Raw genomic sequence first — 27,122 nt, forward strand, 5'->3', positions numbered from 1 at the left:
TGCGGTAAGGACAAGGGCGTTTGCTGGAATGTTTTTAAATATGAGCCTACAGGGGCGGCAGATGTCCCTCAGAAGCCCACCCAATATTCACGTATCATAGCCAGAAGCCTGTATTACAGTTATGACACAGTCAACTGTCAGAAATGGCTTAAAATATTCACATTTCCATGTCCTTGTCCTCTTACTCATGATTTCTCCCCTGCCTCGCTCTGTCTTAATCGCTCTCCTTCTGCTTCCCTCCACTTAGAATTTATTTGCTTTTAATGTTTTTCCATTTTTTCCTCTGTTTGTGTCACTCCCGGTCCTGAATAATTGTCATTCATTCCACTTTGCTGTGTCCTGTGTAGTTATTACGTTATTATTATATATAGAAAGCTAAAATCTGAGGCTTGCCTTTGCGAGCTTGAGCAGGACTCGTTATTCGTTCTCTTGACCTGTTACTTGATGTTCTCTGGCTTTGCAGCACATAATGTCACGTTGTATTGTGAAATCAGCTTTTACTTGCAAGAACTGACTTAAGATGTTTGGATCCACTGATAAATTTGGCGCATAAATTAAATCTGGGTTCAAATCAGTGACATGAGAACTTGTATCTGTTCTGTTTACTCATGGTATTCCCAGAACTGCTACCTGTTTAGTGTTGATAATTTTTTACCCCGGATAAACCGCCCGTGTTTATGATCTCGAAATATTACCTGTGTATCATGGCATTAAAAACATCCACTCTCTTCTAGGCAGATGCAGCGTCAGACAAAGAGCTGTGTGGGGCGCTGCGCATCAAGTTGGACAGGATGAAGGATGAATGTGATAAGCTGGCAGCACAGCTGAGCACAAAAGAGGAGGCGCATGCACTTCTCCACAGAAAATACCAGCTACTCAAACAGGAAGTGGAAGACAAAGTAAGCCTGGCTTCTTTGGGCGTGCTTTTTCCAAATTCTTCGGTTAATATTACGGGCCAGTTGTTAATATATGTGTGTGTCTGTGCAGATGTTACGTTTTAGGAATATATGATATTTGTTGCTTGATAGAAACACAAGACATTTGGCTATGAGCAAGCAGTCAGCGACTGCGTGACAGAAACTGGTTGCTGTTGCAGTTAGGTCCATATGTTTCTGGACACTGACAGGATTTAACCTCTGTACACCACCACAGTGGATTTTAAATCAAATATGACTCAGGTGCAGCCTTTCACCTTTGGTTCACAGGGTTTAACAAAATTATTGCATTAACTGTTTAGAAATGGGATTATTTTCTACATGTCGGCGCTCTCACTCTCAGCAGAGATCATCATCATCAGCACTTTTCCCCAAGAATTGGTGACTTTTTATAACCTTTTTCGCAAGATTCTTCCCCAAAAAGTGGCTGCAGGGAATATCTATAGACAGTACTGTTATCTATAGACGGAGCCCTTACACCCATTGCTCTCCAGCAGCGATAATAACGCTTAAAAGTATAACTCAGTGCTGCAACATTTCATTCCCTTTTTCGTGATTCTTTTTCAAATTCCCAACTGTGGGAATTCTTGCTTTAGCTCAGAGTGAGGCACACCTTCCAGCAGCACTGAGGCTGAGTTCAGTTTGTGAGAGAGACACTGTGCTGCTTCTAACTTTCCCGCTGAGCGATTTCAATCCAGCTGTTTAACCTGTGTGTATCATTTAGTCAGATGGTAAAATCTGAGCCCATCAGGCTTCGACTTTCCACTGTTCAGAAGGTGTTCAGGACAGATAATCCAAACATAAGAAGAGTTCCAGGGGTTAAGTGGTGCCAAATCAGCACTATTTTAAAGAGTCTTTATCAATATGTCCTTAGTGGCTTCACAACAGCTGATGAAGTATTGAATCCCAATTCACCTCTTTGACAGGACCCTGATAAGTTGCATGGGTCTTTTTCACAGGAACCATTTATTGATTTGAAATCGTCTGCATGCAGAAAAAGGGCTCTTATTAATGTAACATGGGCAGTTTATTATCTCAGGGACAGGGTAATGATCCATGTTCCCAGGGCAGAACTGATCACTTGGTTTCCATCCTTGAATGTATTGATTGACTGTGTCCTGGTAGAGACCCTGAAACTACTGTAGCTAAAGAAACGTAGTATCTGCTTTTTGAGAGGAAACTGAACAAGTCTCTGATGCCCACGGTTTTTTGTTAGTCTGAATGTGTTTATTGAGGAAAACCAGAACATCTGACAATAATCTTGTAACAGGTGACATAAATGTCATTTATGCTACGAAAGAAGAAAAAAAGTTCTTATCAGTGTCTTTTAAACTACAATGGCATGAATTGAAACACCTGCTAATTTGCAGCACCTCTACTCCGCTCGGCTGTCTGCCGTTCTCCACAGGTCAGGTCAGCCGAGCGGAGACGTGTTTCGGAGTCGGAACTTGTTAAGTTGGAGCAGAAGGTGTTGGAAATGGAATCGGAGCAAGAGGCAGTCCTTACATCTTTGGGCGAGGAACTAGACGCAGCCTGTCGCAGCCTGGCTAGGAACGGCGAAGACAAGCTCCAGGTATTTCCTGCCTATTACATTTTGTTTGTGTTTTGAATGGTGTTGAATACTGTCAGCTTGCTTTTATACATTCACAGCACATTTGACAAGCACGGATCATTTTCTAAGTAACAATCTAGTCCTGCCAGTCCACATACTCTGGAGAAACGTGTATAGTCCTTCCGGTCGTTGCTGCACTAGATGCAAACTTAAACAGTCTCTTGTTAGGTTTGCCTCTCTTGTCGGTTCATGCTGGACAGTGTGTGGCAAGAGTAGGTCTCTACAGGCTGGAGTGTTAGTGACAGCAGCAGTCTTGTTTTGTCCCACTGTTTGCTCAGTTGTTGTTAACTGTCAGAATAATAACATTGACTTGTGCTGAAGAGACCTGTTCTTGTATTGTGATTTTGCATAAGGCTGTGTCTTCTGTTTATTTGCCAGTGGCAAGAATAACAACTATTTTGAGAACCTTGGAAAGTATTTTACAGTTGGTTACAAGTTTTACCTGATAAGCTTGTGTGTGTGTGTGTGTTGTTGTGCTTATATAAATGTTGCATGTGTGTGTTACCAGAGACAGAAAGTCCAAAGGAAATACTCGTTATGACTCATCTGTTCTATGGCCTCTGTCCTTATGTCCAAAAATCCATGATGAACAGACACACATGAAAAAAAAACATGAAAATCAAGCTCAGACTTTCTTTAACGTCACAGAAAGTGCAAAAGATCAAGTTTGCATGTCTTTCATGTTTTTCTACAATGTCCCATCTATTTCAGATGGAAACGTTTCTAAAGCAAATATTTAGCGTAACGTCTGTGACAGGTCAGGTTGACAAGGCTCATTAATAACAACTACGACTGTAGTCTGACAAAGTAAAGGAGCTGAGAAGAGGTTCTGCACAGTGAGACAGGAAATGAAAATGGGGAGAAAAATAGTAGTAGTGAGTGTTGTGGCTCATTGTGTAAATGTGAGCATCTTTGAATGAAGTCTTGAGGAAAATGAATATAAAAGTGAACTGTGTCATTGCCTTTTAACAGACTGAAGCATCCACGTTCCATACCCCATATCTTATTTGATCTATTTATTTATCACCCACCTGTACATAACCATGCACTTATAAATCTGCTTATTAGACTGTAAAGCCTCCACACTACCTACTGAGTGTATTCTTTAACCCCCCACCCCACCCCCACCACCCACTTCGCTTAAAGCTAGTTTTCCTCTGCTGCTCCAGGCTAATGAACCCTGGCTGCTCTTATCTGCTCTTATAGATTTCTCCAGCTGGTCCTGCAGTGCTGCAGTCAAACATGCGAGCCAACACCTTTCCTCCTCTGTAATCCATGATGCCGAAAGAAGTCAATTTATAGCGATCGGGCTAATGGGGGGATCATTAACGGTTAAAGGGTGGATTAAGTTTCAGCTACCTTATGATACCCTCCTTCCTTCCTTGATTTTAAAAGCACTAAGAAGCAGGAAGTTTGAATGTGGTGTAAAGATATTTAAAGTCCAAGAAAAAACAAACTTTGCTGAATACAACTTTAATTGTAAGACGAGTCAGGTGATATTTTTATGCCAAAATGACTCATATATGGCTTTTCTACTGTATTTGAGCACTGAAAGCAGCTTTATGCAAAATGTCTCATTCACCTCTTCATGGTGCTTTGGACACATTAATCAACTAACAAGAATTTAGTGGACAGGTTACGGTTATGGTCAGTGAGACCTCACAAAAGGTTTCAACTGTAAACGTTAACAGGTTGTAGCCAAAAGGTTTAAGGGCTGCGAGAGTTGAGGCTCGGGTGTGAAATTCATGGTATTCAACGGTTTTATCGGTTTTTATCGTTATTTTTTAACCGTTTTTATCGTTAACTTGGTTTCCCTGGGTCTTTTCCCGTGTGTTATGAATAAATCTTCTCTTTTTTGGTACCGGTACTAGTTTTATTCTGTTGTGTTTATCCGCGACACCTTAAAGGCCGGTCCATGAAAATATTGTCGGTTCGTAGCGCAAAAACTGTTGGGGGGCCGCTGAAGTAACAGACAAATATAATATTTCAGTTTCACTCACCAGGACTGCAGGAAAGAATTCCTTGGATGACACGTCATGTTTGTTGTTAGATAATTCCATTAAAACCAATTGAAAAAGGCACCAGCACCACCAACATGCCTGAGAGCTCCAGTTCAGCGACTTGAACTGTTTGAGGTGACAGATGATGGCAAACATGTGGCACGCCTGTCAAAGTCAAGCCAGTAACTGAGACCTGAGCTGGTATCCTTGTGACCTGTGTGCATAAAGGCCCCGTCTGTAAACATGTCTCTGATTGCTAGTTGGACGTCTGTGGGATTGTCTCTGTGGCCACCAGAACTGCGTCTTTTTGGCACTTCCACATAGGCATCATTTTTTCTTCTTCTCTTTAGTCTCATAATTTACCACAGCATGGCAACACAGTCATTTTGGTTCTTTTCCTTAAACGCTAACCTTGTGAGTCATCTCCTTTTATAATAAACCCCTGTGTGTCTTGTCTTTCAATTGTGGTTTATTTTATGCTCCCACTCTTCTGTTTTGGGCTGAGCTGCATCAAAGATCTGTGTTTAAATCCAACTCGAGACATCTGTCGTTATTTTTTTCTCTCCCTTCCATCTTCTCTCCTCGTCTTTTCATAAACTGTTTAATGAAGAGTAATGCTGGTAATCTCTATGAAAACATCTCTCTGTGTCCTCTCCATTTGCTGTTGGTCTTAACGTCTCTGCCTTTTTGCTTCTCGAAATTCTTCCCAGCTTTTCCGTCGTCACAGTGGGAGGCGCAGCAAACACACTGTAACCAAAGACGCACAGCCACACATTTATTCGCCGTTGTGAGAGAGATGTAAACCGGGTAGTCACACATTTAAATTAGCGGTGGCAGATGCTTGGAATCCGCTGCTGTGCTGCTGTGAGGAATAGTGGTGTTTCTTTCACTTCAGGCCTTTCACAGCACTTTCAACTCCCAGCCTACTTGTTCAGTTTTTCAACAGTTTCACCTCCTTTTTGTCTGCTACTCTGCCGTGTGGCCTTTGATGTTTTTGAAAAAAGTAAAGAGAGCGTGAGCGAGAAGCACAGAGGCATGTTTTATCCTCCCACACAGTCACATGCTCTGGTGTATGGCTGTACGCTCCCTGAGACGGGGACCTCTGCACAGCGGTGCTCTGTTGCCGTACTTTGAGCTGCCGTGGCAACAACTTGGGAGATGCGTTTTTGTTTGTATCTGGTTTTGAGTGGCAGCTTGAAAACGCTGCCTGACACCTGCGCGGTGACGACGTTGCTCGCCAAGGCGCAGGACAGAAAGGGTCCAAAAACTCCTGCTGTGTGTTTTCCATGTCTGTTGATCATGTGTAAACACCTTGCCACAAGGGTGTACTTGAAAAAGGGTTCTGCTTTTGTCTACTTTGTTCATTGCTGTGTGTGAGTTCGTCCATGTGAATTCATGTTTGTTATATCTGCTGGCTTTCTTTTTTTTCCTCGGTAGGTGGCAGGAGGGGGTATGGTTTCACGTTGTTAGCAGGGTGGGTGGGTAAGTCTCTATAAACACGCTCAAAAAGCTATTTGAAAAGGTTTGTCAAGGAGAGTGGGGTGGGGTGGGGTTTTGTTTTGTTTTTTGGCTTTTTTTGTTTTTACCTTTATAAAATCCATTGGAGTGTGTTATCACTCTACCAGTCATGAAACGTCTAAAGAAATGTTTTTGTGCCATCAGAAGGCACAGGACGGCTTTTCTGTTTTGGATGAAGGGAAAACCCCAGTTTTCCAAAACGTGGTACTGCAGCTTTCACGGCCATTGGAGCCTAAAAAGCTTGTGATCATAATCTAAAACTATAGTTCCTGTTTTAAATGAATGGGCACTTATTGACAGAATGCATTTCCCTATTTTCACTGTCTGTGTGTGTGTGGGGGGCTGTTAGTAATTAATATGGTCATCTCAAGCACCGGCTCGGGCTATAAGCACAGAAGCCCCACCCCCTTGCTGTGAGACCCTCTGTTTGTATGGGCCAGCCAATCAGAGGAAGGAGAGGACAGCCATTTTTTTTCCGGGGAAACAAACAACAAACACTCTGGGAGGCAGCTCATTCTATAGACAGTGCTTATTTTTAAGGGAATATTATTGTATTATGTGTATATTCATTTTGTTTTCTTCTGTTTTTAAAATGCTTTTACTACTAAGAAGTCTGTGAGTCTGCAGTAATAAAGGTAGCAATGGCAGCTGTTGAGAAATGATGACTCAAACATTATGTAGGAGTAAAAGGTATTTCAACATGATTAACTTTAACTTGTTCTAATATCATCCTATAGTATATTTGGCTACAAAGTTTTATTAGGATTCATTCAAAACGTTTTGAGCGATTGTGTTTATAAACAGATGACGTGCACACAAATGCTGCCAGAAACATCCTTAGCAGAGGTAAAAATGCATGTAAAGTTACTCTTAGTGCAGGCTAAAGGCTGCAGCTGGTGCAGGGATTTTAATACAGTTTTGTGAATGATTGTCTTAGGATGAATTGTGGAATGTACAGACTTTGAAATGTAGAAATTAAAAATAACAGTTGTTTTGTTTTATTAGTTTTTGTTTTTTGTTGCTATTTGTTTCCAAGGAAACAAAGGAATTGTAATTCCTTAAAAACAACAACAACTTAACACTATCTGTGAAGAAAGTAGCAGCAGCGCAATATTGATGAAACACAAGTGATAAATGTTGGCCGATACTGATGTCGAGCTGGTAATACCTTAATGGACTGTGTTAGCCTCAGTGAGCTCTTCATCTATTTGGCTTTTTTTAAGCTTTACTTTTATGACTTTTATAACCTGCAGCATCGGACTCTGTTTTATGTTGTATTTAATGCTAAATAGCAAAGGATGAAAGGCTAACCAAAGATGTCGAACACTGTAAACATGCTGCAGTGTTTATAACCGTACTAGAATACTGATGTTATCTTTTATCTTCAAGCACCACTGTGCTTAAGTACTAACCTTGTTTTTGCTCCCGATTAACCATCAGCAGAGACAGGAGAGACAAATCCCCCATTAACAGCCAAATAAGAAAAAGCAAAGTTGAATTTGGCGTGAACCTAAAGCGGCCACGAGGTTAAGAATTGTGTCACATGACCACATCATCTTTTGGTTCTCTGTCATGAGTGTGTTATTCTTCCTTTATGCGAGCTTACTCTCCATGCTAACAACACCAGTAGCTAACAAAAAAAAAGGGGGGGGGGGGGGGGGGGGGTTATGCATTGTGAAACATATCGCTGTGTTTGAAATGCAACCCCAGTGGCTATTAAAGACATATCGATCATATTCTATACATAGAAATGCAGAAACTTAAATGTGGCTCAGCACAGCCAAATCTAATTAGCATGCACATGAATTCACCACCTCATGTGTAACAAAGAGATAAAGAAGCATGAGAGGGATTATTAATCTTTGCTGACAACTCCACATGTGCAGCTGGCACATTTCAGCAGCTGCATAGCACTTGGCAGAGGTGTGCTCTCAACTGAGTGTCGTCTAGTTATGTGACTGCGTTTATCTGTGTCTATCTTTTTGCCTTAAGAGTGTGTGCGTGCGTGCGTGCGTGTGTGCGTGCGTGCGTGTGTGTGTGTCAGCAGTCATTAGGACTTGGCAGGCAGTCAGTTTGTATTGCTGATGCTGACAAGCTTGTCTGGGAAAGATTGGAACATACTCCCTGAGCTCGTTTTTATGACACGCACTAACTGTGTGTGTGTGTGTGTGTGTGTGTGTGTTGTGTCATAGCTGTTTAACATGCGCACGCCAATTTAAGTTGGCAGAGGCCCCTCTTCACTAAAGTTAAGAGTTTTGACAGGAGGCTGTTCGATCTGGTTCCTGTCCTCTTGTTTGTCCATCTGCATTTCGATTCACTTGCTGTCTATCCAACTTAACTTCGCCTTGTCCTACAGCATATACACGTAACAGCAACAGGAAAGTTTGCTTTTGTATTTATTTGCTTGTTTTTGTAATTTTCTAACAGGCAATTTCTCAGAGACCTGAACTGGTGAAGGACTCGCACCGCTGGCTGGCTGAGACTAAGGTTTGATTCAGCTTTTGTCCCTGGAGAGAACCATTCTTACACACACAAATAATACAGTCAAGACATAGTGAAGATTTTTGTTTTAACAAGGGATTATATACAATATTAACATAAGGGTTTGCCAGAGTTGGCTTAAAACTAATTTGCATCTGCAGTTCTTTGCCAGGTTACATGGCGAAGATCATAAACGTAAATTACAAAACAAACAAAGCGTCCGCACACCTATGAGAAAATAGACATCAGTGTTCATATTCTGTGAGTTTTTAAAGCTGGTGATAGAGCTGCAGTTCTTAATGAAAAAGAAAGCAGAGGGATGAAAACGTACAGCGCAGTCTTAAGTTGAAGATAACCTTGTAGATTTGACAGATTCTGCTGTGCGAAAGTTTAAAAAATGAGGCGGTGGAGGAGCTGCCAGACCGTTTAAGATCTTTAATACCAAACACATCTCGGAAAATGATTTCATATTTTTCAGACTCATTAAATGACGTCTCGCCAGACTTTTTTGTCCAGTTTTTTTAAGGTTTTTTTTATAAAGAGACTCCTGTGCTTTAGTGACTGTTTCCTCAGTTTGTCCCCAACATGCTAAACAACATGAAATATGAGCAAGATGGAAAGTGTGAGCAGCATGCAGTCAGAGGCAGCCTCTAGTTATCTGGCTTTACCTCATTTGACAGAAACGTGTGCATTTTCTTAATAAGTTGCTAAGAGTTCTGAACAACAATGGTTGAGTAGTTAAAACCTCAATTACCAAAACTGCACGAAGTCTTTCATGTCTGGATAAAACTGCTTTAAGCGATGCCAAAAATGTCTTCATGCCAGGAAAGCCCTCCACCATAGATGTGGAGATATATTTGTGCAAACATTTACTGTGGTAAAAACTTCTCAGAAAACTATGACGCTTCATTGTTGAACTATTTTGCTGTGCACCAATGTGTGCTTAGAGTTTGTAATAAATGTCAGTGTCATTCGAATGTCAATGAAAGTCAGATAAGAGTTGAGATTTACCAGGTTCCCCAACGATAGCTGTAAATTAAACTTCTCACAGACGTGCAGCCATATCTTGTTATCATCGGTGCTTTTATATCAGTTATCAGTTTCCATGATGTTCTCGCGGGGCTCATGCGACAGAGGAGATGCTCGCTGTCGTCCTCTGCCCTTTTAGCTGCCACCTGCCTTTCTCCGAGACAAATCAATCCCCGTTTATTGTTGTAAACTTTCAAAAGAAATGTGTAATTAAAGCTGTGGCTGTGATGCATGATACCGTGTTAAAATGTGTTTGCACAATTTGTAGTGTTTATCACTGTAATGTATCTCCTGTCAGAAATTCTCTCAGAGTAATGTGCATTTACAAGAGTAAAACGCTGGAGAACAAGGGAGGTAATTAGCTCCCTTGTTAAGAGTTTTTATGGTAGTATAATGTAGGTATGATTTACAGGCTTACAGTGCACAGTTGGAATAACAATTGAACCAGTCATTTGGCTCTGCTGTGGAAGCCTGTTGTAGGAAACAGTAAATTTACACTGCTGTGCTCATTTTGTGTGGTTTGGTTTTTTTTCTGACGTGACTTTACAACCTGGGTCTGGATTCAGCTAAAAGACAAAAATGAAAAAATAATAATGTTGAGATTTGAGCTGTAAACTGGCAGCTTAGACAGGAAAACGCCTTTGAAAGTAATGAAAAATTAAGTTGAAATGATTTGGCTGCACAGGGAAAATAAGGATCAGGAAGTTTTGTCCTCTTAATTAAACTCCTGCTCAGTGTCCTTTGCATTGATTGGCGTGCAGGATTCTATGTTAGAAAACCCAGAAAATCCCTTGTCATGTTCCAACTTGTGTATTAAATGTAGTGTGTCATGGTGGGGCCTGAGGCTGGCTGGCCTGATCCCCTCCACAGTTTTCAGACTAACTACAACAATGTTTGTATTTATTAAACCAACCAGACCAAGCTGCGCTGGCTGTGTGAGGAGGTGCGTGAGCGCGACACTAGAGAACAGCGCCTGAGGAGGCAACATCAGCAGACCAAGGATCAGTTGAAGGCCCTCAGGCAAAGCCGCGACTCAGAGCAGAGAGCTCTCCTGCAGCGCCTGGACCAACAGGAGAAGCTGATGCACTCTCTCAGCACTGAAAAGAAAGGTAGAATCTAATTGGAGAAACGCCTTCATGTTGATTTCACTCACACTCGGGATGCCCCTGCACAGCATCAGGCGACACAAATCACAGTCATTCTGCCTGTAAAGGCAGCTAGCAGCTGTTAGAGTGCACAGGATGAGAAGTCCTTTAGTTCTCCATGCTCTCAGCATTCACGAGGGTGAGAAGTTGTACTTATCACAGCCAGCTCTCCATGAAAGTCTCCTCTCTCTCTAATGGTTCCTTTTGATTAACACAGCTGTCAGACTCCAATCTCCCGTTTTCATCCTCTCACATTTACATGTAATCACACCATCATTAAGAAAGTCATTCAGTGCAGGCGTGTGACAGAAGTGTTTTTGTTGCTCACTGTTTGTTGTGTTTTGCTGTAATGGATGCTGGTGAAAATGACTGTGTGTGTGCCTGAATCATTGTTTTTTGTTTGTTACGATGGGTCTGACTGTTTGTAGTTGCAGATGTTTGAGAAAGAATCTTAATGGTTTGTGAACTTTGAGCCTCGCGTGGAAAGATGACTTGTTTTTCCCAATGTGAGCCCCATTTTTGACTGAATTTCTCTTAATGAGCTGTAACTGGCAGAGGAAGAGAAGCTTGTTTTCAGCGCTTCGTCTGAACAATACGGGGAAATGAACCTAATTTGTGTTCCATTACCAGAGATCTAAAAGACACAGGGGGACTGGAGACAGCTGGATAGCTGGCTATGGTCAAGGAGATGGAAACAGAGCTAGCTATCTGTTTACATTTTTCTTTTCTTTCGAGTAAAGTGATTGGACAATTCAGTTAATGATACACGCGCAAGATCATTTCGATCACCTTTGGAATCAGCTCCTCCCGTCTCTGGATCAGCAGTTTGAGTCTGCACTGCAGGCAGGAGCAGTGATGTGGTCTCTTTAGTAGTTAGAGCTAAGAGTAATCTTTTGTCACAGCAGCAGTATCTGAGTATTGAAGGTGTGGATTTTATAACCTCTGCTATAAACTCTTCTTCTCAGTAACGGCTATAATTACATGGTGCATTTTGCAACTATATCCTCAACCATGCATTATGGTAAATACTAATTAATGAATATTCTCAAAGGGGGAGCTGTATTCTCGTGAGCTCTGAGAGCTGCTTGTTTTTATCTCAACACATTAGCCATTATTGCCAGCACTCAGCGGAGACATTGTGTGGTGTACAGGATTTGTGTCAGATTGCGGTTGCGGTTTGTGTATTTTTCCTAAGACCTTTCATCACTTGTGCAGTGCTCCCTGTTGGCCCTTTCCCTTAAAAACAGGTCTGCAGTGTATGTGTGGAAACAGCTGTTCTAGTATTACAGCTCCTCCTGCAGCTGAGACGGGCTGGACGTGTCGGTCAGCGGAGACACTGAGCTGTGAAAACGTAGCGTCTGTCACAGTTACATGTTTCAGATCATCAAACCAGTTTTTAGATTAGTAAAGAGAAGTCGAGTAAATACGATGATTTTGACCGCATGGCATTAAAAACTGTGTAATTCTGTTAAATTAAAACCACAGAATCTCATATTTCATGGCTTTTCCTAAAATGGGCTTATTGGTAAAGTACTGAAATTTGGGGTGTGTGGGGGTAAAAAAAATATGAACTTAGAACAACCAAAGACGCTGCTGTGAAATTACCAATTACCTAACATTAGGGCTGCTCAATTAATCGAATTTTAATCACGATTACGATCTGGGCTTTCAACGATTATTAAAAATGACTGAGCCGATTATTAGCCCCTCCCTAATTTATCCGCGACACCTTAAAGGCCGGTCCGTGAAAATATTGTCGGGCATAAACCGTCCGTGGCGCAAAAAAGGTTGGAGACCGCTGATTAAGAGGACCCGAGGGAAGCTCGGAAAGCTAAGCAGAAGTTATTTGGAGAGGAGAGTGACTGCCGTTGGTTGAAAAGAGAGTTTAAAAAAAAACTTCAGTGGTGTTGCACACTATTTTATATTATTTTTTTAAAGTCATTGTTAACCCTTTAAAGCCGGTCAGAGCAGCACGCTCCGTTTTGCGTAACTATTTTTAAATCCCTGTAGAACCTGAACCGTGTAAGCTAGCGCAATAATTTGTTTTGCATATGAAACCGGAGGAGTTGTACTTACATCTGATGCCATCAGCTTGTCCTCGGTCACGGTTTCGTTCCACATAAAGCTTTGCAAAAATTGCATAAAAAGCGCTTGCAGGAACAAAAACATAATACTCCAGAAACACGCTTTGCCGTTCCTATCAGCTGTTCGTAACACTTCCCACAGTAAAATGATGCACCTGCTGTTTTCTTTGCAAATTTGCATCATAGGATTGTTTTTTGTTTTTCCTGCAGTATATAAAAATTGCTGTATCTCCAAAATAAAACTATGAAGACACTCAAAATAAATTTCCTGTTGTTGTAAACTATTTTTTGCAACTTTATTGTATTTAAAGTTTTGAGGGATAAACCTCTTAAATTTCTCCAAGTAGAAATATATGTAAACAAAACAAAAGCGATTTTCAATTTTTTTTGTAGTTTATTGCACTTTTTTGCAATTTATGTAATTACTATGGACTTAATGCAGACATATTATTAAAATATGGGCTATAACAGTTGCATAGCAAATTGAAATGCTCCCACAAATGGCACTACAGCATGTAAAAAAATAATATAAGCTCTGGTGGACTTGGTTCTATAGTAGGTCTTAAAGGGTTAAATAAATATCGTCAAATAATCGTGATCTCAATTTCAGTGAAAATAATCGTGATTATCATTTTTGCCATAATCGAGCAGCCCTACCTAACATCACAATGGTTTACACACATTTTTTAAACTTTAAGGCTTCCAAAATTATCTGGATGTGATTCATAAATATGTAACTACAGTGGCTAAATATAAATAAAATAAATAAATCCAGATCAGAGCAGCTGATCGAGGTGACGAGGTCGCGGGGTGTGGTCGCAGGTTTGGTGATCAGAGGCAGACGTGAACTAGATGATAAACTTTGACTCTTCTACTTTTACAGTACCGTATTTCCCGGACTACAAAGCGCACCTGAATATTAGCCGCACAAGCTAAAATCAGGGGAAAATCCTGTTTTGTACATACATTAGCCGCACCTGACCAAAAGCCGCAGGTGTTTCAATATTGACTTATCATATGTAAGAGAATATGCACAAAGCGAATTGTCAGGAAAGAGATGGCTGTTTGGAGACACACCCCTTTTATTAATATTTTGAAAATCAAGTTATGGGTACATATTTGCACATGTGCTGTGCTTCATAAATGAGTAACAAATGTAGTACATAACAATGACCTACAGCACACCAGAAAAATAGATTCAGACTACCTTTTAGGCTCAGGTGCAGTGACACGGCTTTAACAAGAAGAAAAGTCAGTCATTCACCACCATCTTTCTCTTCTTCCTGCGCACTAAAACCACCAAAGTCCTCTTCTCCAGTGTCGGAAACGAACAGGCTCAGGATGGCTTCGTCATCCACTCTCCGCTTCTTTCCTTCGTTGTCACTTTCAAAACCAAAGATAATCCTCATTGTCAGTGTCGGAGTCGAACACCCTCTGAAGGGCCGTGGCGGTGTCCTCCTCTTCATCATGCAACAGTCCAGCCCTTCGAAATCCGTTGGTGATCGTGGATGTTTTCACACTTTTCCACGCTGTCAGAATCCACCGGTGGAGTTGAGCACAACTTGCTTTTCGCAAGTTTATCGCCGCTCATCATCCAGCTGAACGCGTAGCGCTACTTTGAAGTTTGTTTTTCGCGCTACTTCGTACGGCACTACGTTGCCTGGCGGATGGACATGTGACCAACATACCACTCTTGAACCCCGATCCTTCCGCCAGGCAACGTAGTGCCGTACAACAGCGGAACAAACAAAACAAATCGTCTTACGATATGACAAAAATCATGGACAATCTATAGAAAAGCCGCACCTGACTAAAAGCCGCAGGGTTCAAAGCTTGTGCAAAAAGTAGCGGCTTATAGCCCGACAATTACGGTAATTAATAAAAAATATGTTTCTTACATTTTTGTGGGTAACTGTGAGGTCAGATTTAAAAAGGAGGCAATCAGCTGTTCAGTCGTTGTCACAGTGTTTATTGTAGCTCAGCTACAAAACGTGTAGCTGCGCTACATCCAGAATAAACTTAACTCTTCATAATGTTCTTTCTCTGTAATACTTCAATTATTTGCTAGTTATTCTGTATACTTATTATCACTTATTAGTTAATTGTTTTGCCCTGTTTAACTTTATAATCTGTAATGAAATTATCAAAATCATTTATAAAACTAATGAAAACCCTCAAAATGTTATTTTAATACTCGTTTTGTTGAATCTTAAATTTAATTTCAATCTTAAATTTCAATAATTAGAAGGAAATTAGTAACTGAACTTCTTCAAGAAATGATTTATTTGCCATTAGTGCTGTGGTAGGATGGAGTCAAAATTAGCCCTCCTGGTGCTTCTTATGAGTTAGGGTATAATGGCAGTTCTAGTGTCAGGGGAAGCTATTCAGACCAAGCTGGATCTGTGTGAAAATGTAATCGCCCCATAAACCTAATAACTGGTTAACTCGCGATAAGTGGCAATGAGTCTTTGAGATCACTGTGGAGGAATTTAGTCCGCTCTCCTTAGCAGAATAGTTTGAATTCAGCCACATTGGAGGGTTTCCCAGAATGAACGGCATCCCCATCAGAATGAAGTCCAGACTTTGACTAGTGTGCTCCACTTGTGGATTATTGTCCTGCTGAATAATCCAATCAATCTTTAGGGCATTAAAACTACCTGGATTTTCTGGTGGTGAGCAGAATTCATGTTTCCATCGATTACAGCAAATCATCCAGGTCCTGAAGCTGCAAAGCAGCCCCAGAGCATCACACTACCACCACCATGTTTCACTGTTGCTATGATGTTCTATGCTACTTACACTTATGCTACATACCTTTTAGAAAATACAGCTTTTGTTTTGTCAGTCTTCAGAATCAAGATGAGCGACATAAGCAGTTTGTCCCTCATTTACCTGTCGGGGTAAAAATAATCCATCAGCACTGCACAGCACCGAGCTGTGTTTGGATTAGGGTTCATCACATGGCCAGAATGTAATCAGTATAAAACAAATCATCTTTTCTTGTGTTCTTGGAGGTTAAATGTCAGGAAATCACTTCTCCATTTAAAAAAGAAATGATATTTTTTATTATTAACTAAAACCCCAAGCAGGCTTGTGTTTGAAACAACAGTCAAAAGGCAAAATATAGTAAGTGAGCAGCTCGTGAATGACAACAGCATCCTGTTACACTTAAACTGCAAAATGATGCAATTAGTAATAGTTGTTTCATCAAGAAGCTGTATTGGTTTCAGATATTAAAAACATCCAGCACCTGCACAGGTGGACCAGGCATCACAATAGAAGCTAGTATTATTTGGCCTGGCCTTACACAGCTCATATGGACCACAGATATTACTGTGACATCTGACAACTCGCTCCATCAACTGCACCATCTCTTCTTACACACTGATGTCATTCCAGAGCTGCTGGAGAGAAGTCGCAAGAAAGAGGACGAAATGAGAAGCCTTCAGGTTAGTGTAAAATATATATAATATGGTTAGTTTGTGTTTAAGTTGGCAAAGTGCTGTGCAGAAGTCTTGAGCCACCCATCATTTCTCTTAACTTTACAGGGAAAATGTGGAATAGGTGCAGAGACCCATTGGAACATATGCAAACATACATGGAAATGCAGCAATAAGACAAACCGAGTTTGTACGATTCTACATGCTTGAAAGTCGGTCAGTATTTTGGTGTGACCATCTTTATTCTTCAGCACAGCCTGAACTCGCTTATCATTTATTTAAGTCGTCTTCAGGAACACAGTGTTTTGCTATTACGATATGCTTTTACTGAATAGGCAGTGTGTCTGGGGATCATTGTCATGCTGGAAAATGAAGCCATTACAAACTATTGCTTAAGAAGTCTTAATTAAAAATAGATAAAAACAATTTTAAAATAAAGTATGGCTCCTTGGAAGCTAAATATAAAGAAATTAATTGGAGACTCAAGATTTTTGCACAGTGCTGTATGTCTGGGTTTTGGTCATCTGAGCTCTCTGAGGGTGTGTTACAAACATTACTTCACAGCTGTAGGCCTGACAGACTCCTTGCTGCCGAGCTTGGACAAGAAGCTAATTACTGCGGACAAGATGGCTCGGAGTTTAAAAGCCACTCGAGGCCTTGTTTCTGTCTTTCAATACTGCAGCAGCTACACTTGGCAGGACACCAACCCACCTAGTCTCAAGTGGACTGGTCCTTTATTCACTATTAAACAGCAAGAAACACATGCACACACACAGGCAGCGAACCGTCTGAGAAGAGACCGTCTAGCTCTGTGTGACTGTGCACGGAGTCTGCGGGCTCATCTGTGGCTGCATAATGGCACCTGCCAGAGCTTGTGCACTGTTTTAGACACCACCGAGCTTTTAATTATGAAGGATGAGGAGACAGAGATGTAAAAAGAAAAGACGGTGTGAAGGACGTAGAGTTTAAAAAAAAGAAGATGGGGGTGGGCTGAGGCGGAAAAAAGTCCCCCTGTTAGAAACCATCAACACATTACAGGCACGGGGGAGAAGCAGTCGGTTGGAGGGAAGAGCAGGTGTGCGTTTGAGTGGCAGATAAGAGGCATAGCATCACTTATGCATCGTTAGAGAGGGAACATCAGTCAGGAGCTGGATGAGCGGCGAGAGCGGTTTGTCTTTGTGCGAGTGTGTCGGTGTGTGTGATAAGAAGTCTGTTGTGTGCTACAGACTCTCGCTAGCCCCTGCATTTCATTCCCTTGTTACCCGTTTGTTGGAGCACACTATTTCTCTCTTTTGTCAATTTGTTCCTCCTACACACGCTAACACAAACACGTGGTTTCTCTCTGCTCAGCCACCATTTTGAGCCGTTCCCCGGACTCACTGTCTGCATTTATATGCATTTAAAGACCAGTGCTACAGTTCAGTAATGTTACTGTGTTTGTGTTTTCTTTAGGACCGTGTTTTGGATCTGGAGCTGGTAAGATGTGATGTTTTACATCATTTTTCTGTTATTTTTATTATTATTTTTTCCCAGGTTTTCAGCTGTATTTGGCTCAGCCGTGTAGGCAGGTTCACCTAAGGCTGTGTTTGCCCAGCAGCCCATAGAGGCTAACACAGAAAATGATTTCTTTAGTCAAGGCTCAGAGCTCTGTTAATCATCATCACTCTTTCTGATGAGGTTAAGAACCAGGCTGCACTGACAATGCAGCATCGACCTCACCATCCGAACGGTTAACGTCTACCACTAACATCTCTAATAAGCTATTACGTGTCAGCCAGAAATTAATTAGCACCACTGAAAGAGTGTATTGACCCAATCGCTTATTACTCTCTTTAAAAAAATAAATAAACGAAGCCACCCAAGCCACGCTGTCCATCCATCACTATTATGCAGCATGCTTGTCTACTTCAGGCTTCAATTAGCTGTTACAAGAAAGAAGGAAGAAATAGCCGGACCGCCAACATCATTTTTGCTTACTGCAATCACAAAGTGGCAGGACACATCGACCCATCTGTCACCAGCCTGGGAAATGGGGACCATCAAGTAAATCTTACTTGTATGTCAGCGTGCCATTCAGCGTAGCAATCAGTGTGACGCCTTGTAACAGCCAGCTCTTTTGATGCTTAAATGCTCCATCTGAATGTGAACAAAAGGCTATTGAAGGTACAGTGAAGAGATGAATAGAAGGGCGTGCAGCTAGAGTAGTACTTAATTAAAGATGGTGCTGAGTGTGTTGTAACAAGTCCTCAATTAGCTTTTGAATTGACCAAGCAGTATGACATCATGTCTGTTTAAAGGTACAGTCAGTAACTTTTTGAGGTTCTTTTACAGGAAAAAGAAGGTTACTGTACTCATAAATATCCATAAAATTGTGTGTAATTAATCTTCTAACAAACTGATTTCATCTCAGAAACTTATAATGAATCTATTAAAAACACAGAGGGGTTGCAGTTTGTGGATGCCATCACGTTCCTCCACCATATTTGAGTACGGTGCCCAGGAAGGACGTCTCCCTTTCAACTGATGGTGTCTTAAGTTTGTAGCTGGTTACATACGCACCAAAGGCAGAGGAAACGCTGTGTGCCATGGAGGGACATTTGATTTCATACCTTCACCTTCATACTCTGAACTCTCATATATTTTTAATGCCACTGTGCTTTTGTTTTTGTTGCCAATAAATTGTTAGAAAGCATCGTTTCATGTAGAATGGGCACAATATGGCACAGCTCAGCTCCACACGTTGTGCAGAGATTTAGGCGTCACACACTGTTCAGGATGTAGATAGATTATTGGCTTTTTTTGATGCTGTCTGCCACGTGTCGGCTCTTTTTGGGGCGTATGTGGTCAAGTACAGAAAAACATCATATTTTTGCTCGTGCTTTCACCTTGAAATGTGTTGAAACTTTTATTTTGAAGTCCATTATGGATCTGGTATCTGGATCATAAATGCATTTACAAAACAACTTTGGACTGATGTGTGCACAGTCAGAATTCAGGTTAATTTTGTATGCAGTGTCTGCTACTCCACATTCAGTACTGTCATGTGGGAGGGTATAAATAATACATAAATGTGCTGCTAACAGTATCAGCCACGGACCCTTGTTGTTTAGCCAGTACATCCATTATGTGTGCAAATACAAAGGCGTCAGTCGACTCTGCAGAGCAGTTAAACCCACGAACATCCAGCTGCGCAACCTTCATCGGTGATTATCGTTTAAGATGAACCTCGACTCGGAGCGACGTCTCATTTCACTCTTATTTCATCGACTTTTCCTTCCTCGCTGTTGTTCTTTGATCTTTTTTGTTGGCTGTAAGTGGGAAGTGCTGACGAACGAGGAAAACGTGGCGAGGGAAAAGGAGAGGCAATTAATGGAATTGGGAAGTGGCCCCAATATTATTAATCATTAAATCTCCACGTGTTGTTTTGGTTTTGTAGCATGTGTGTCTACGTGTTTATGATTTTTGGGGTTCCTCGTTGTGTTATTGGATTTACTGACATCTGCGTCGGGATCACTTGGATAACTTGTAATTATGATGTTAAAAACACAGATGCTGTTTTCAGTTCTGACAGTTTTCAGTATCTTCCATTTACATTTGTTAAATATTCGTGTGTGTGTGTGTGTGTGTGTGTGTGTGTGTGTGTGTGTTTTCTTTTTTTTAAGAATACAAGAGTAGCCCTGGATCACTTGGAGTCTATTCCAGAAAAACAGCTTCTTATGGAGAACTTCAGAGATTTGGAGGTGGGGATCACATATAATCTAGATTACTTATTTTATTTGACTGTTAATGAACGCGCAAAAATTAACCGAGTAACTGCACAATTAGCTCTGAGTCACATATAAGAGGATTAAATCCTATAATTATGGATTATTAATTGCAAAACTATGGAATTAATGCTTTACTAACTTTACCACTGCACAACTGATTAGCAGGCAAACGTAATGGACAAAACACAAGAGCCAGTTAAACTTTCAATCATCGTAACATAAGGAGGATTCCCTCACTAAGCTGCTGCAGCAAGACAGTCAAAATGCCACAAAATCACATGAAAAAGTTCTGTCTGCATCTCCCTATTGTCAAACTCTAGCACTAACCTAAATGGCCTGATCATCATTTTCAATATAATGACAGATGTTTATCAGCGAAGGTCCTCTTAGTCCTTTGTCAGTCTCAAGTTCCTGACACATACAGTGAAGCATTGAAACAGCTGGAGGAGGCTCAGCACCGGGCAGATGTGACTAATTGCATCTTCCATGGTTAAAGCTCCGCATCATGAAGCAGCATGACTCAGCAGAATCATCACTGCTAAGTTTATTGTCAGAGGCCTCAAAGTATTTTATTCCTTTGCTCAGCTGTCGAAGATAAGCTTAGCTGTTGCTAATCTGTTTGCTAATGCACAAAACAAGCAAAGACCAGGACTGCCAAAGGAACCAATTGGGGCAGTGGTGATGTGATGTCCAGAACAATGTCTCAAACAAATGAAGCTAACTAAATTTTTAAGAAACACTTTAATAGTGTAAAAATAAATTAAAACCAGTACAAAGAGCAGGATCACATCCATGTGAAGCTAAAACGAGCACCAAACTGTGAGTCAGCCCAACGGAGCCGTTGGTTTCAGGTCAGACTGTGCTGAGAGCAGAGAGCAGAAAAAGACTTCAGTAAGTAAATGAAGAATTGAGCCTCAGCAGGTTGCTTCACTCAGCAGCATAACAACAGCTTAACTGCATCTGTGTGAGTGACTCAGTCTAACCTGGCAGACACACAGCCCGTTATGTCATGTTGACTCCATGCACACCAATGCCAATGTGCGTTATACTAGATTTTAGCTAAATAATTAATGGTTAGTTTATTGATTTTGCTTATTTGGGCTTTTATTATTGATAGGGAGGTAATCTACATGTTAAATTCTTTCTGTTATTCTCATTGCTGATCAGTAGTCAGTGTAAATCTATTTGATAAGTCCAGAGCTCTAACTAAACCTCAAATAACGAAATATTTGTCTTGTTTCACAATCACGCCCACCTATGTGTAGTGCTGTCACATCCAGGTATTGTGTAGTTTGCTGAGTCCTGCAACACTTGTGTGTGAGTGTAATGGACTGCCAGGCTCCAATTTACTGTTATAGGAAGCACTCGTGAATTCAAAAGATTAGCTTGTGCACTTTGACACCACTACTATTTATTCAGTTGTTCTCTGACTAATTAACCCAAAAAGAAAAACTGTTTAAGATTGTTTAGATTCTTTTCTTTTCTGCCTGTTTAGAAATAGTCGCACAATCTGATGACACAGCTTCTGTCTTGTGTGTTCAGGACTCACAGCAGCAGAGGGAGATGGTAGAGGAGCGCCACGCCAAATACAAAGAGATCGTCTGGGACCTGCAGCACCAGCTGGATGAGTCCAAACGCAGGATCCAAGAGTACAGAGTATGTTAGACCCACGGTTGCAGTACCTTGATGCCTAGCAAGAGACGATACTTTAGAACAACAACCTACACTTTTTCTATTTCAGTCACTAATTGCGGTGCTTTGTTCAAACAGCAGCTGTTTCGATAAGGATAGCCTGACTTTGAGAGTTGGTTATGAGTCTGGCTCACCCACACAGATGCCGGTGTGTGCACTGCACCTCATTTGCAGCTCGTTTGAATAAATGAATAAATTCGCACAGTGGTAACATAGCATGGATGGACAGAGCGGGACAGGCTCTGGGGGTGCCACTAATGTACCCCCCCCCAAAAGACAAAAACAAAACCCCAACTTGAATTTGCCACTCACTGTTAATTGCTACTGTCATCCTCTCTGTTATAAAGCAGCCGAGGGAGTCATCAAGACATCGTCGTTGACAGCTGATTGCCATCAGCAGTTTACAGCCTCCCCTAAACAGCCATACAGTCACTTTTTAAATGGCTTTAATCTGCCAGATTACCCCATTGGTTTGCCAAATGACTCCTGCGTTGAGTGATAAGTGGCGATTGCATTAGCTTAATAGCTGCTGCCCACTCGGGGTTTGTTTAAGGAAAAAGGATGGATGAATGTCTTTATAAGACTTCCATCTTAAACAGAGGCAGCAGTGCTTACAAACAGCTTCCACATCACGTTTAGCTGAGGCTCTCGGACTTTTCTGCTCAGATTATCTCTTTGGTCCGCCGCTGCTCTGGCCTCGTAGGACATCTGGAAAGTTAGTGATCCATATCCTGAGGATAAAAGACAACAAGCGCTCCGTGTCATACTTTAAGCAGCCGCTGCACCTTTGTGGACCTTGCAAAAGAACCACAGAATATTAAGGGATTTTTTCAAACTGCACACCAGCGTTTTTGGAGACCTGTAAACTTGCAAGTGTGGCAGCACAGGTACACAGCATTCAGCCACAATATTAAAAACACCTGCTTTCCTCCTGCCTCCTAAACAGCCTCTGACATTTGTGGTGTCTGGCACTGGGACGTTGGCAGTGGATCTTTCGGGCTGGGATGTTTTGTGGATCAGGTTTGTTCCAGTAGATGCTGGTATGCCCAAGACTCTGATTTGTATTACTCGAGCTGTTTCTGAGCAGTTTTTCTTTTTGCAAAATGATGGAGGGAAGCCCTCTGTGCGTCAGTGCCTTGAGGCGGTGCAGGTGGGGTGGTCTCTGTTGTCTGCAGGAGTGATCAAGTAGGTGGCCAGGTTTTAATGTTATGACTTTTTGGCGTATACTTACTGGAAAGACTGAGATTGCTTATGTAAATCATTTTGTCGAGCATTTTTGATATGCATACAGGTATTTTGGGGACCCAGACAGCAGCCCCTTTCCTTTAGCGTGGTGCATTTGTCTGCCTTGTTCCCTTCCGTGAGCCCAGACTCATTCAGATGGTTTATTTTAGCTATAATAAAATGGCCTGGCGTGCATAATCTAAGAATCCTGCACAGCACACTTCACTGTCCATGTTGATCATTGCATGGCGTAAAGGAAATTTTACATTATTGTTAAATTAAGCACACTCATAATGTCTCACCAGCTTCTTGATGGATTGTCCGTTCGTTCAGTTCACCGGCTTTTTGCATCTTCACATCACGAACACTGCAGATCAGCAAACTGCCGTCTGAGGCTCAGTGATGTAAAGGGCTGAATAAAGTAATAGAAATGCATCGGCAGCACAGACCGTAGCCTCCAAAACAACCATACAGCTGATTCGACATCTTTCTAAGACAGTTTCAATAAAAACTGGAGTTTATCTCCTTCACGGAGGCTGGATTTATAGCAGGACGGCTGCATTAGATTATCTTTATCCAGCTGTATCATAACCTGACAGCAGAGTGTATGCACCGATGCCATCCTCAGGCTCACTACGACTATAAATCTCTTGAAGGTTTCTTTCTCCTTCCACCCAAAGAGCTGTTGTGTGTGTTTGGTTGTTTTTTGTAAATCTGGTGTGTAGCCTACATTCTCGTTACCATGTCCTCCTCTTCCAGCACGAGAAGTTGGATGCCACTTCCAGGAGCCTCAAACTGGCTGCTCTTTCTTCCACTATCAAAGGCTCCAGCACGTTCCTTAGCAGCTCGCTGAGATCTGACACACTGTGTGAGTACGGAGCAGCTCTGACAGCCTTTCTGTTCTATGCTTTGATGGGAGTCGTGTATTTCCTGCATCTCTGTATTGCTGATCATTTGAAAATATACAGTACGGCGGTATTTTGGAGTAAAATTATTGTCAAAGTATTCTTATTTTTCTAAATAACTGCATCCAGACTGTAGTGAAAAGGATGTTTCGGTGTTTCTGATCTGCATTCATTTCAGTATAACGCTCACCAATAACCCAAATTTCACCATGTTACATTCAGGGCACAGTCTCGCTTTCATTTAGTGTGTAAACATGGCAGCCGGCGCTGAAACTTTCCATCAGTGCTCTGGAAATGAGTCTGCCTGTATCACTGCCAGTGGCTCCCAGCCAAAATCACTTGTAGCACTTTCCTAAGCCGCTTACAAATATTTGGCTCAGCGCGAGAGGAGCGTACTTTCTGTGGCTTTGTGTCCATTTTACCTCCGAGATTTATGGAGGCCAAAACATGTTCGTGGCTGTTTAACACTGGTGTTAATATACAGAGTAATTCCCACACATAGTTGCGACTTCCTCGGCTGTAGCAGGTAGTGCAAATCATATTTTATGCGCCTTGTTAGTGAGAAATGTCTTGTTCACAAATGTCGCGCTGTGATTGGTTAGTAAATGAAGCAGGACTGTAACTGTGTATCCTTTCTTCTCTCCTCTGCCACAGCGCCTCTCAAACACTTGACCACTTCAGACCTGGACGACTCCAGAGTCGACGGGGCCAAACCTCTCGCAGATTAGTTCAACCTTTAGCAAACCTTTATCCATCTCTACAAACACACACACACACCGACTCTACCTGCTGGTGCTCATCCGGAGCGAAACGTAGTGAGAGGCCTTGCACTCGACGCTAATCCTCCACGACTACCTCAGCCAGGCAGTCGGCGAATGTGCTCGGGACCGAGACTGTGACGTTTTATTAAAGCAGAACTTTAAGAAACACTTTAAAACATGAGCTAAATATCTGCACGCTGTAAAGAGTTTAACTGTTATTTATAATCATGAATGTATTTCAAAGCAAAACGGTTTCACTGTTCCACGTTCTTGTCTTGTTCTAGATGTGGTTAAATGTCTGTTCTGCTCTTATCATCATGTGTTTCTGCTAAAAGACAAACTCCATAAATGAACTCGTGGTGCCTTCTGAACAATATGCAGTTTTTTAAAACTAGCGCAATGTGACAAATGTTTTTGTGTGTGCGTTTCCATCCAACTCTTGATGAATGAGAAACTCTATGTTTTGTATACTGCAGTATTTATATTTGTAAGAAAGAAGGAAATGAGCACAGTTAGATGGTTATTTTGTCATGAAATATGAAGGAAGTGTATGCACTGTGAATAAATCTGCATGGAGCTAAATGTCTAGTTTTCTATGCACACTTGATGTCCCCTTCATTTCAGACTGAAGTGTTTGCTTTGCAGCAGCTGAGAGACTCCAGCTACTCCCAGCGGTATCTTTTGCTTTCAGCTGAAATCCTTCAGAGGGACAACCTAAAGCCACACACGAGAGGAACGTCCTTTTAATTTACTGCTCGGCTGTTAAGGCAGAAATACAGTCCCCGGTGCGTGAATATTAAAAAATGTTTACATAATCTTTGTTTGGACATTCTGTGTTTGCACGGGTTGGTTGTGTACAGCATAAAACCAGATGTCACTGGATTCTGGCAGAGCAGGGAAGCTCAAACTGATGCAAAGGTCAAAGATTCCTCCGTATATAAGTAAATACATTAAATACTGTTACTTTTTTTTTCATCACTACTGATTTAATAAAAAATTGCAAATACAAAAGACATGTTTTATCGGCCTGTCACACTTCTGCCATTATCTGCCTGTATTATGTCATTTATTCCTCTCAGCCTTAATAAAACATGCTATTAACGTGTGTTTGTTTTCTGTTGCTGTGATGGCTGTAACTTTATGAGAAATGCAAAAAAAGTTTGAAATGATCAGAGTAAACATTTAACATTAATCACCTGCAACTCAACACCTCAAAGACTAAGGAACTGGTTGTGGACTTCGGGAGGTCCAGAGAAGGTCCACTGCCGGTTCAGATAGAGGGGGAGGAGGTGGAGGTGGTCAACAAGTACAAGTACCTCGGGCTGTGGGTGGACAATAAACTGGACTGGTCATGCAACACAGAGCACCTGTATAAAAAAGCCCAAAGCCGACTGTACTTCCTCAGGAGGCTGAGGTCTTTTAACATCTGCAGGAAGCTCCTGAGGATGTTTTACCAGTCGGTGGTTGCTGGAGTACTTTTCTATGCTGTGGTGTGCTGGGGGAGCAGCACAGCAAAGAAGGACTCATCCAGGCTGGAGAAACTGATCAGGAGGGCTGGCTCTGTGGTCGGCATGAAGCTGGACACTCTGGTGACAGTGGCAGAGAAAAGGACATTAAAGAAACTGCTGGACATTATGGACAATGCTGGGCATCCTCTGCACACGGCCATAAACAATCAGAAGAGTCTGTTCAGTGACAGGCTTAAAAACTCCTTTGTCCCACACGCCATCAGACTGTTTGACTCCTCTCTGGAGGGGAAACAGGAGGACAAAGGAGGGGGGAACAACTAAGCTGTAGTGCCTCTTCACCTCACTGTACAATACCTTGTGCAATACTTTTGTAAATAGTCAACAGTGCAATAGACTCAATACTTGAAATGTGCAATTCACTTGTATTTTTATTTTTTATTCCTATTTATTCTATTTATCCCCTTCGTATATTTTATTTATATTGTCTCTGTATTTATATATGTGTGTGTGTGTGTGTGTGTGTGTGTGTATATATATATATATATATATATATATATATATATATATATATATATATAACAATTCTGTAACTGTAACTTCGGTCGTTGCTGTGCTTTTTGGAAGTCGAATTTCCCAGAGGAACCCACCCGAGGGATTAATAAAGTTCTATCTTATCTTATCTTATCTTATCTTATCTTATCTTATCTTATCATACAGTGTAGTATGAATAAGACTGTGGATAAGAAGGACTTAACAGAAGACGTCAAACTTAAGAAGGAAAGCACTGTAGTCTATTGATGTACCCACTTACAAACAGCCTTTACCCTGCCTGTATATTTAGGATAAGGCAGCATGGTGATGTGGTGGTTACGCCTCACAGGAAGAAGGTCATGAGTTTGAATCTACCAGCTCGCCACGGCTTTTCTCTGTGGAGTTTGCTTGTTCCCTGTGTGGCTGTCTGAGCTCTGTCTGGGAACTCTGGCTTCTTCCAGTCCAAAGGTGTGCAGTTAGTAGGGTCAGGTTAGCTGTTGATTCCAAACTGGCCCTTGGTGTGAATGAG

The 27,122-nt window shown here is 41.5% G+C and overlaps 1 protein-coding gene across 6 annotated transcripts in view; it reads left to right on the top strand.

Annotated features, from left to right (window-relative positions):
- cep128 (centrosomal protein 128) overlaps positions 1-25,518 on the top strand; it is a 79,002-nt gene extending 53,484 nt beyond the window's left edge. For all 6 annotated transcript variants that reach the window (XM_082506234.1, XM_082506235.1, XM_082506233.1 and 3 more), the window contains 10 exons: positions 735-899; positions 2,344-2,508; positions 8,493-8,552; positions 10,492-10,684; positions 16,204-16,253; positions 17,697-17,720; positions 19,907-19,984; positions 21,554-21,667; positions 23,687-23,795; positions 24,487-25,518. In XM_082506234.1, coding sequence (XP_082362360.1) covers positions 735-899; positions 2,344-2,508; positions 8,493-8,552; positions 10,492-10,684; positions 16,204-16,253; positions 17,697-17,720; positions 19,907-19,984; positions 21,554-21,667; positions 23,687-23,795; positions 24,487-24,560 — 1,032 coding nt within the window. In that variant the 3' untranslated portion in view covers positions 24,561-25,518. The remainder of the gene's footprint in view (positions 1-734; positions 900-2,343; positions 2,509-8,492; positions 8,553-10,491; positions 10,685-16,203; positions 16,254-17,696; positions 17,721-19,906; positions 19,985-21,553; positions 21,668-23,686; positions 23,796-24,486) is intronic.
- The last annotated feature ends 1,604 nt before the right edge of the window (positions 25,519-27,122 follow it).

Source organism: Aulonocara stuartgranti, assembly GCF_965226115.1.
Source record: "Aulonocara stuartgranti genome assembly, chromosome: 15".
NCBI classification, from domain to species: Eukaryota; Metazoa; Chordata; class Actinopteri; order Cichliformes; family Cichlidae; genus Aulonocara; species Aulonocara stuartgranti.